We start from the raw sequence: 12,076 nt of genomic DNA, 5'->3' as shown, positions 1-12,076 counted from the left end.
CCTTGACCAGTGTGGACCCTGGATATCCTGGACCAGTGTGGACCCTGGATATCCTTGACCAGTGTGGACCCTGGATCTCATGGACCAGTGTGGACCCTGGATATCCTTGACCAGTGTGGACCCTGGATATCCTTGACCAGTGTGGACCCTAGATATCCTGGACCAGTGTGGACCCTGGATAAGTATGGACCCTGGATCTCCTGGACCAGTGTGGACCCTAGATATCCTGGACCAGTGTGGACCCTGGATCTCATGGACCAGTGTGGACCCTAGATATCCTGGACCAGTGTGGACCCTGGATCTCATGGACCAGTGTGGACCCTGGATAAGTGTGGACCCTGGATCTCCTGGACCTGTGTGGACACTAAGTCTCGTGGAATAGTGCAATGACAGGTGCAAATTCACATCAAGCTCAAACAGTTTGCCACAAGTGAAACATATATCTTTGTTGTAACAAGATCAACAACTGTCTTAAAAAGTATCACCTTACTACATAATGTTGCAGACATGCAACATTTCGGATTTTAATTAAAGAACATGGTTAAACTAAAAATATTTTTTTACTTGACTATACTCTTCATATACCCACCAAAACAATATAAAAATATTTTTTTCAATCATTATTAAAAAGTCATGCATTTAAGGGTTAAAATGAACATAGCACTCACAGGAGATATCAAATATACAGCATAGCAAATTATAACTAGCAAATGCATGTTATTGACTTAGTAATTTGGCAATACAGTTTTAGAGATTAACTAAATGTTTGTGAACATTCACATGGGGGAGGGGGGTCGTCGAAAGCGGACGCTTGTGAGGGGGGGGGGGGGGGGGGTGGTCTAAAATCCCAAATTTTTGTGGACGTCAAAAATGGTTGATCCCTTAAAACACTCCTGTTTTACCTACCACTTTTCACTTTATCAGCCTATGCTAATTATATAATTATGTTTTTTTTTCAAGATCAAAACAAACTAAAAAACATAAAACGTATTTTTTCCCCTATGAGTCTAAGGCAGGGGTCGGCAACCTTTTGATACGCAAGAGCCAAAAGTTACAATTTACAAATTTTCCCAGTTTTTAATGAGCCACCATATTTTTAGTTAAATATTTGGTATTTAATTAGGATTAGGTAGGCTAAATAAATTTGATTTGTTATTTAAAATAAATAGCTTTAAATATGAAATAATATTTATTCATATAAAAAAATAGACATGTTTCGCCAGAATAGTAAAATTAGTAATCAAATAGTATTCTAGGACTATCTCAATCCACTTTGGAAGCTGTTAATTTTTATTTATTTTTTCTTTATGGATATCACCGGCTCAGGAGGTGTCTCCCATTAGCCAGTCAGGCCTCAACACGGCAAACGCCGACTAACTGGCTAGGACAGGGGTCGGCAACCTGCGGCTCGCGAGCAGGGTAAACTCGTACCCCAACGACCAGTAAAAATGAAATTATATAACTATAAATATTTGTGCAAGGAGCTGGAGAGTCGCATCTGGACGTCAAAAGAGCCGCATGCTGGTGATCTATCAAGGAAAGTAATTGGTGCTAAGAGACTAAGGGAAGTAATTTTCACACTTTTTTAGACAAATTACTTAGAGTTTTTGTGAAGGTTGATACATTTTCTTTGATTTTGTTCTATTTACATGTCGTTAATTAAAACGGTAAGTTTGGAAAATTAAACTTTGTTTTACAAAACCATCAATATTATTTTTTAAATCATTAATTTAGATCAGTGGTCTCCAAACTACGGCCCGCGGGTCGGATGCGGCCAGCGAAGTCCTCTCATCCGGCCCGCGGAGATCTTTTTGTCCAAGGAAAAATCGTCTGTTAGTGATGGCTGAGGAACTTTGCCCAGAAAAATCAAAGACAGGCCTGGAAGAAACTGGCCCCCGAACTAAAATTTGATGGGTAATGCGGCCCTCGGACTGAAAAGTTTGGAGACCCCTGATTTAGATAATAAACACTCTAAGAATATTACACTACTAGGCATGCTGCCCAGCTTCGCTTATGCTTTCGAAAACATTGAGAATTTGAATGCTTTAATTAATTCGCCCGATGGTCGGTCTACGACCTCAGGAGTTATGAAGAGGTTCCTACGTGGACATTTTTTTTTTCGATTTATAGCTCATATAAGGCGCCGGTCAGTCGAGGTCAGTTTTGACCCCCTCATCGTTGACTTTTTGGCCAACCGGCCCCCGTGTTCTGTCGCCCCAAGGCAAGATCCTGCCAAATTTGAAGCGCCCGCGGCGCCGGGAAGTGCCATATCGGGCACCCGACAACTTAGCTTTATATATTATAGAGATTAGCAAATTGCATAGATAAACAAAGATTTCAATAAAGTAATTAAGGCCTGAAATACTTTAGTATAGAAATGTATTATTTGAATAGATTCTAGATCTAGGGAGGGTCTACATCTGTGTAAGTCTAGTTTTTCCGTAGATCTAGATCATCTAGATCTAGAATCTCTAGATTTAGATGATTTAGAATATCTAGATCTAGAATATCTAGATCTAGAATCAGTGTTTCTTCCAGACTTTTTTCTCCGGGGGGGGGGGCACTTGAATTTTTCGGGGGGGACGGGGACGGGGACGACGACGACTTGGCCCTTCCCCCCCCCCCCCCCCCCCCCGAAGAGTTGCCTGGAAGAAACTCTGTCTAGAATCGTCGTAATAGAATTTTTTTTTTAAAGTTTAGCCCGAGCAAAATTGTATTGTATAAATTTTATAGCGCACGTAAATCTAAATAATATTTGAATGAAATAGTTCATTTCTTTTTATTCTAAACACGGCAGATGACGTCATTAGTTAATGTATAAACATTTGTGACGTCACTGTTTTATGCATTCTTTTTCACAACTATAGACGCTTTTCCTGTTGCATAATTGAAACTGTTTTTCTACATTCGAATACGCCTTTATTTTTTTCTTTAAATAAAATTGTGGTTATACATTTAAAACATCTATTATATTATTTTCAACAAAAGTCCGTAGCAAGTCTCCATTTATCGCTGAAGATTCTGACGTGATATCCGGCGAAAATATTTTGCGGAAAGAGAGAGAAGTGCGCACATGGGCTTTTATATATTAGGATGGCGATGATGTCGAGTCTTTTACCCCCCCCCCCCCCCCAACGAAATGGAATTTATATAGAAAACATACTTTTACCAGTGTCTGCCCCCGGAAAATGCCTGCCCCTGATGGCGTTCCCTAAGGGTCGCCACGGCTTTAGCTGAATTGGGAGAGGGATAAGAACCTATTAATTAGTGGCCAATAAAAAAAGTTATAATAAGTAATATATAGTTGAAAGGGATGGGGGCATGGCGGTGTTTTAGTTTTAGATAGTTAAATAGGGATCAAAAATAAATTCGACTTCTTAAAAACGTCGAATAGGACCCATATGGGCAGCCAACAAAGACCTCCAGTCCTCAGCCCTATGCATTGTCATTGTATTATTTTGTAGCCCATCTCTGATTTTGACAGCTCAAGGTCGCACCACCAGGTATTTCTCGGTCGACCTTGGTGAGCTTTCCTTGCTATTTCCACCTTAATCACCCCGCTGATACGTGTTGGAGGGTTGAGCAACATCTTTTCCTAATTTCCTCATCAGTAGAAAGTTGTCCTGTTCTTTCCCAGGGTCTGTGATGGATCAATATTATTATCACTGGTGCTCTTTGCCATCCTTCAAGTTCAAGGCTCTGCCCCATACAGTTGTCAAGGAAAGCTCTCCGGGAGAATCCCTCATACTGATATTAACACTAACAGGCTGTGCGATTGCGAATTTTAAAATTACTGCTCACTTTTAAAATCATTAATATTAATAATGAGGCCTACTAATAATACGTCAGTCACAAAATTTACACATTTGAATAATTATCCTGATTGTCTTTGCGTTACGACTGGAGTATGAAGATCCTGAGGTGGACTAAAACTAATGAAAAAGAAAACCCAATTTACTAGACGCAGAGAATAAAGAATGTTACGCTTCATAAAATTTGGTGAAATTTTTTAGTTTTCAATTTTTAATAAAATATACATATGAAGAGAGGGAAGATAATGACTTTCTCTTCATTTGAAGGACAAACAAAGATCTATTACATTACTGTAACAAAGTTTATTATTAAGAAACAATTTAATTACAAGACAAGTTAATTATTATTACACATTTTATATAGATCTAAATTAAAACACTCTGCCCATGGTCAGGGTTTCTTTCAGACATTTACTCAAGGAAGGGGGAAGAAGTTAAATATTTCTTTATAAATGTAATATTTGTTCTATTTCTTTGAGATTGTGTGTGTGGTGGTGGGGAAGGAGGAGAAGAGGAGGGGTCCGTGCAATATGCCGATGGGGATGCCTGAAAGAACCACTGTCTATGGTAAATAAAATAACCAAAAAGCAAGACTGATGCAAATTACTGAATACTGAAATTTCCTGAAAATACCTCATTTATTACTTCATTAAATTTGAATAGATTTTAACTACAATTTATATTTGCAGTTTAAAATTACTCTAATAATTTACATAGCTTTCTTCAGTTAAGTGGGATTATTTTTTTTTCCACTGACAAAACCTAATTTCTATATATTACATATACACAACATGATTAGGCCTATTTACAAAAGTTGTACTCCATATCTTGATAGTGTTTTTCATTGTTGCATTCTAGCATCATATTCCTTATGTAGACAAATCAATATTAGTTTACACATACACACCACCTTTAAGAAAAAAAAAAAAGCACCATTGGAATTGAAATAGTTCTACCTCAGTTAATTTCAGCAGAATAAATCGCAATATGTTCTAACAATATTGGAGTAAAATAGTAAAGGAAAATAAATTATCTGTAAAAATATTGATTTTGTATCTACATAATAATAGATCTAGCAGTGAAAATAAAAATAGAAACCCTCAATATAATATGGTGTTTTTGAACCGTGCAGAAATGGAATTTTTTTTTACATCCCCTTGTTGGTAGCAGTTGAAAAGACTGCACCCACTAGAGACTGGAGAGTAAGTCTGATACCTAAATCATGGTTTTAAAATGTCTTGAACATCACATCCAGACATTGTGCCTTCTCCTATGGAGATTCTATTTGGAAAACTCTTTAGTCCTCAACATTGACTATCACTAAATTGTAAAATAATTAACTTAAATATTGAATATTGTTTTAACAAAGAACAAAAAAAAAAGCTAACTTTATGTGTCTACCTCTTATTAACCATGCTATTATGTACAAAATAACAGGATATTACTTAAACCATCATAAAATTATATTAACCCAAGCTTTAGATTTTGTTTTAAACAATTCAATTATTTTATTCTCGACATAAAAATTCCTTTTCAGAGCACGATCAGTGTACTAATAAGCCAACCTTTTAATACTTTTGTTTAATGCCTATTTAAAAAAAAAAAAACTGTCTTGTATATTTTCTCATCAAACAAATCAATAGTAGGTTCTGTATTTGTCAAATGTTATTGTTAGGTATTAAAAACATGTAGTTCAGGAAATTGTTATAGTAAATCTATAACTGCATTGAACTTTTAATTTAAAATAATCCTTAAAAAAATTAAAACTGCTTTTTTAAAACATAACTCACTACTATATAAAAAATGAAATTAAGGTATAGACTCGATGGTAATTGAGAAAAAAAATGTCATGAAAAAGGTAGGATTATGTGGCTAACCTAAATGTGCATAAATAAAGGTAATATATACAAATGACTAACCATAATTTGTATCAAACAACTATATATACCAACAAGTGTAACCAACCCCCATTGCTTCAAATATTCTACACTTTCAAAACAGAACCAGTAAACAATGTTTTATTTAAAAAAAAAAAAAATCACTTTTTATTAGATCATTTATATCACAAGGGTATTATAATAACCACCAATATTAATATTATTTTATTTCTGAAAACCTTTGAATTAACCCAAACTAAATTTTATACAGAACCACCAATGTTTCACCTCACAAATTAGAGATATAGTTACTAAAATATAACTCAAATCTAGGGGGAAAACCAGCACATAATTTTAGACGGAATGTATTGACCTCTGAAAAAAGTGTTAAATGTTTTTTTTTTATATTAAAAAATGCAATAAAATGAGTATGAAAAGCATTATTCAATCATTGTTTCCGTATGTTTGTGCTCCTTTGTTATCTCATAAAATGTATTTAAAGTTTATGCACAAACCATAATAATCAAGAATTTTAAAACCTGCTTAGTAAAAATAGTTAAGATTGCACAATAGTATATAAGTATTACCTTGACAATATGGGAATGAATTTTCTTTTTGAAACAGCTTAACTGAGAAATTTTTCAACTATAAAGCATAAATTCAGTCTTAATAATAATTGCAAAATAAATAGCAAAACAATTAAATGGTAGATAAAAATTGATCACCTATATATACAAATTACAAAACATTATATACAAGTCACTGAAATAAATCACTTTTTAAAGAAAATACTGCAATAAAGAACACCACAGATCAAGATTAATAAAGATAACTTTTATCTTTATATTTAAATATGCAAAGCGATATAATCACCCATACTTCAAAGTTAGTTTATAATGCTTAGCAAATATCCAGATATGTTTTACATTTTAACAGGAGTTAATCATTTGGTGTTGTTTTTAAGAAAACCCTAACTTCATTACTACTCCTCAACAGACAAAACTTCACATAGTGATCTGTGACTGTTATATTCTAAAATGCATAAATATATGTAAAAAAAAAAACATGAGCTAAATTTTTATAAACATTCATATGAAAAGGGGTAGAAAAAAATCACTTTTACTTTTGATAACAGAAAAACTAGTAACTCAATATTTGAATAGTTCAATATTAAAGAACAAAACCAGAGCAATTTTAGTCAGAACAAAAACTAGTAAAGAAAAAAAAAAGAAGCCATTAAATTGTGTTAAGTAAATATTCTGATAATTTATTAGAAGACCCCAAGTATAACTAAAATTGAAGTAAACAAAAACATGGATATCAAGGCACTGCATGGAATAAGGTTAAATGATTCCATTTTCTTGTACCAATTTTAAAAACAAATGTGGAAGAAATTATTTAAAAAAAAATCTTTCCAGTACTCATCTTTTAAGAGTTATCTGTTAATAATTTTTTTTTTAATGATATGTAGCTTTGCCACTTGTACCCATGTCCAAACTAAAAAAAAAACAATTTTATGATTGAAAATTTAATTTTGTAACTTAAAAATAACCACTAACAATTAAGGCACAATAAATAAGATCTGGTATACTGTTCATGCCTTCCTTTCTTCACCACCCCAACCAACAAAGAATCAGACAAATCTGTAAAATTCCTATAGCCTACTATACTAGGGCTTTTTTGCTATCATCTAGGTATATATATATATATATATATATATATATATATATATATATATATATATATATATATATATATATATATATATATATATACATACATAAAATAAAATTAGTGTAAGTTTGCAATTCCTTTAAAGGTATAAACAATGGACTAATCAATTTTCACTGTTGAGTAAATCTTCCTAACAAATATACTTGTTCCAATGTAGCCAAATGTTCCTGAAAATATATAAATAATTGTAAATACAATACTGCCTAAGATCTAATAAAATAAACCAGTCTATATAATCATCTGTGTCACTTGATTGGTTAGTCAAAAATAAGCTATCAGTCAAACATGTTTGGCAGGAATGTGTATGTGCAGCACTTTCTCATGCATACATTACGTTTGAATACCTGACAAACAAGTTATTTGTCTTTTTGGACATGTTAAATGACTGCTAAGTCTCTAATTCCACAGTTGTTCAGGACCATTTGGTAGATTTGAGTAATAATTTGTGGACCATTTGGTAAATTTGAGTAATGTTATAAAGCAGTGGTTGCAGACCCACATTTTTGTCATCAATCTTGGTTTGTCTCAATCAACAATAACTGACATTTTCTTAGAGTAGTTGTCAATGCTGCTAGGCAGATCAAAGTGTTTACATCACTTAGGACAATACAAGCAAAAATAAGACTGATGTGCTAAACAGACAGTCATCATTACACTTCTTTGAGTGTGTGAATCTTTGATATTGACAGCAAAATTAGAAAAAATCCAAGGCCATGGAAATAAGATGTTATAAAAAACTACAAAGAATAACATACATAGACAGCATTTCACAAATGTGCATAATCTACAGAACAATAATAATCTGATGACAATAGGTAAAAAATGAAAACTGAAGTCACAGTCAACATGGACTTGTTACATTTACAAGGTTGTCAGGTGTAGCAAAAACTAACTTATAATGATATTTTCTATGGCAAACAAAAAAAGTCAGGCAAAAGACGAAATAAGAAGACATTAGGGAATGGAAAGGTTTGAAACACTTTTGAAAAGGGAATAAATCAGTAAGTAAATGACTTTACAACTTTCACTGCAGGAATTCTAAACAAGTATATATTAATATAGGAATTAGTTTTGAGAAAACTATTAATTTTGTGGATCACCAAATGGGTGTGTGCATGTCGACTCCAGTGTGTACGAAGATCAGGCTACCATTTAACAAGAAAGAAAAATAACAATTCTTTTGTAATAATGCACTCAACAATTTTTAAGTTCAAATGTTTGATATAGTCACAACAAATCTAAATATTAGCCAGGTTATTAGGATATGAGTGGCTAATAAACGCTTTTGATTTTGTCCCATGAGCATATACATATGTTGTGTGGTGTATTTGTGTATGGTATTTAAAAACTTTTTACTTTAAAAAAACCTTTACTAAAACCTAATCCAGAAAAGAAGTTGAATAACACTAGTCTAGCAGTTCATAATTGAAATGGATGTTATTGTACATTTATGCATATATTTTTAAAGTTACTTAGTTCTCTATACTTAAATTGTTGCTAAATTTAAAAAATGGCTGATAACAAAAAAGTCTTACCACACATTACTCCAAGTGACAAACTGAATAAAGCCATATATCCAAAGTAGAAACTTGTTTGAAATAGCCCATACATTCTGATGAAAAAACATTCCTTTAACCATTAACACCAACAGGATATGAAAAAATGCTTTCAAAATGAGAGGTCAATGTTGCATTAGACTAATAAAAATATTTTAAAATATTTCCTAAAATATTTTTAAAAATTGTGATACACCTAGTTTTCTGAACCTCAAAATATCTATATATATATAAAATTCTCTTCATGGGGACCATGCAGGACAAGACGCCCTTACTTCCCCGCTCTCCAGGCAAATCGCTACCACCCTCACCAATCTGGTGAGCTTTGGTTCATGACGAATGTTTACAATCGTCCAGGTTAGTGACACCTCTTAGGGGCAGATAACTTAGTATTAAACTATTTTAAATGAAGGAGAGGTAACTATTTCTGATTGATCTTTTCATTGTCTGTTAACGGCTTTCACTGGGCAGGGAGGGAGGGCGGGAGGGGGTAGTGTTGAATTCACAAATTATGATTTGCTGATAAGCAGAAAATAAAACCACTAGATGGCGGCATATGCTATGTCGCTGGTCAGCTCATTTATTATAAAAATCTTCAAAAAAATGCTCTGGGGTCTCGATAAATAAAAAATGATTTTTAAAATGCCAAAATTTTCAACTTTAAAATTGTCTTGATATTTTAATAACGGCAAACCCAGAAATTTAAAAAAAACCAAATGTTGCAAATCTGGTCAGTGAAATAAATATGATTATTGAATCCGGAATCCCCGGAAAAGTGGAATTCTGTCTTCTTACGGAATCTACTTTTAAACGCTAGCATAAAGAAAACAAAATCAAATAATTAGTAAAAAAAAAAAAAATAAACTTCCTGAAAAACATTTCATAAATTTATATTTTAGTTTTATAATATTTTAGTTTTATAATTATAAATTTGCAAATGAGAAAACGTGAAAATAATTTATGGCTAATTGGTTGCCCCAATTTCCCAATGCACATAATAAATATTTTGAATTTTACAAAAATTATTTTTAGCCTAAGTTTTTGTGTTGCTGTTAAAAAAAATGCTCAAATTAGTACTTACTTAGTTTTAAAGAAAAAGTAATAAAATGAGTAGATGTACACATATCCAGATGTTGAAGCTGCAGCCATGAAACTTGTCCACTGCCTAGTAAAAATATAATCTGTTATGAAGTAGCTTACACATTAATTATAAAACATTAAATCCAGACAGCACACTCACTGTGTAAACACATTTAAGTTTATTTTTTTTGCATATATTAACATACCTTATACATCTCAATGTATTTACACATACATATACTTATGTAAACAAACAGGCTAATAAATGTAATTTTTTATTTTTAAAAATCAGAAAAAAAAAGAATGGGACACTGCCCATATGGACAATTACCAGAATGGGATAATTTTCCAAAAGAATTATACAAACTTACAGAATTCATATTACAGTTATTAAAGACTTATTAAAGTTCTTTTAGCGCCTAGTCTATAAAATGATGCAAAATTTGTACAATATTACAACATTTATTTTAGGCAACTGAGCTAATGGAGTGATCCAGATTATTTTGTGAACCAGGGAAAAAACGTCCATTACATCGAGCAGACCCAATCGCTAATCACACAGGGTAAAAAATTTCCAGACTTTAAAAACCCAGCCCAAAAATTAAAGATTTTCTAGGCTTTAAAATCTGAAATTCGCTTTTCTAAATTACAACTGCATTTGAACCCTGCTTATAATATTCATACCTGACTGTGCTTGGGGAAAGAGATGTAGTGTTCACCTGTTTCAGTAACCCCAGAATATGAAGATATAGTGTGTTTAACACTACACCTAGCCGCCACTTGAGTCTAGCAGTCCGGATTCAAGACTATAGAACATCTCTGCATCGCCAAGTTGGTAAATGACTAACATTGAAGAAAGTAAAGGCGGCTGGGCATAGTGCTGCTTACACCATTCTTTCATATGCCGAGGTCAAGAAAAATTAACATATCTGATCTATGTATCTTTAGGTTTGAAAGGGGAGCTTTAGTATTTAGAAGCAGGTTTAGTTTGGTATATTTTTAAAGCTGATCCATGATGCAATTTAGATCTGTTGAGAAGGTCACTAGCATATGTCTGATTTTTTCTGAGTTTGTGCAGGAGATAAATGTTTCTTAAAAAAAAAAAATTTACGAGCTAATTAAAATCTTTATAGAAAACAAAGGCAAAGGCATCTTCTGACCTTAATTTACAAATCATTTTCTTAAAATAAACATTATTTTTTAGATACCATTTAGATCTACCAGTAGTTAACATAATGTTGTGAAAAGATTATTTTGTTTAAACTTTCAGAAGAAGGGTGTAATTAAGTATGCAGACATGCCTACCCTTGTTGACCGAAAGTAGGAATACATAAATTCAAAGAAAAATGTAAAGCCATAAAGAGAAACATGCCTACTTAAAAAAGAACACATTCAGTTGATTTGAACATAGTGCTAGTATAGTTATACATGTAGATACAGCTAATATATAGCTTCATAATAGATTTAAGCTTACTTTTAAAAAAAAATCCCCTAACCCAGGGGTCGGCAACCTGCGCCCGTGAGCCACATGCGGCTCTATTGATGTCAAGATGCTGCTCTTGAGTTCCGTGCACAAATATTAATAGTTATATTATTTCATTTTCAAAACTCATTAAAAAAATTATACTCTTAAAGTTAAAGAAAAAACTAAACAGGATCAAAACTCATTAGAGAACAGTGAGAATAGGTGAGGTAGAAAGTATACGGACGGACATCCGCTCACAGCCCTACAGCTGTGCTGTAGCCAGCCCCGTAGCAACAATTCCAAGCTTGCCACTGCCGATGAGCAGACTTTTTTAAATATCGTTAAATGGGGAATATTATTTTTATTAAGAATGCATTCCTCTACCTGTCAGTATGCATTAATTTGACCTAAGTGACGTAGTATTTTAGTTATTAGTTTCCTACGGTTGAGCTAAGTACAAGACTCTGGGTTCATGTAGGGTGAAAGATAAGCTCAGTGAGAACCGAAGGACAGAAGTGACAGATACAGCAATCAAACCGATTTCCAAGCCAG

General features: G+C 33.0%; 1 protein-coding gene across 1 annotated transcript in view; it reads right to left on the bottom strand.

Annotated features, from left to right (window-relative positions):
* Window positions 1-4,095: 4,095 nt before the first annotated feature.
* The window catches only part of LOC131938756 (transmembrane 9 superfamily member 3), a 31,187-nt gene continuing 23,206 nt past the window's right edge, over window positions 4,096-12,076 (bottom strand). Inside the window, exons 12-14 of the mRNA XM_059296904.1 lie at window positions 10,061-10,144; window positions 8,959-9,035; window positions 4,096-7,590 (exon numbers count right to left, since the gene is read on the bottom strand). Coding sequence (XP_059152887.1) covers window positions 7,523-7,590; window positions 8,959-9,035; window positions 10,061-10,144 — 229 coding nt within the window. The 3' untranslated portion in view covers window positions 4,096-7,522. The remainder of the gene's footprint in view (window positions 7,591-8,958; window positions 9,036-10,060; window positions 10,145-12,076) is intronic.

This window comes from Physella acuta, unplaced genomic scaffold (assembly GCF_028476545.2).
Source record: "Physella acuta isolate Inbredline_101_S28 unplaced genomic scaffold, ASM2847654v3 ptg000256l, whole genome shotgun sequence".
NCBI lineage: Eukaryota > Metazoa > Mollusca > Gastropoda > Physidae > Physella > Physella acuta.
This window is presented reverse-complemented; position numbering and strand designations above follow the sequence as displayed.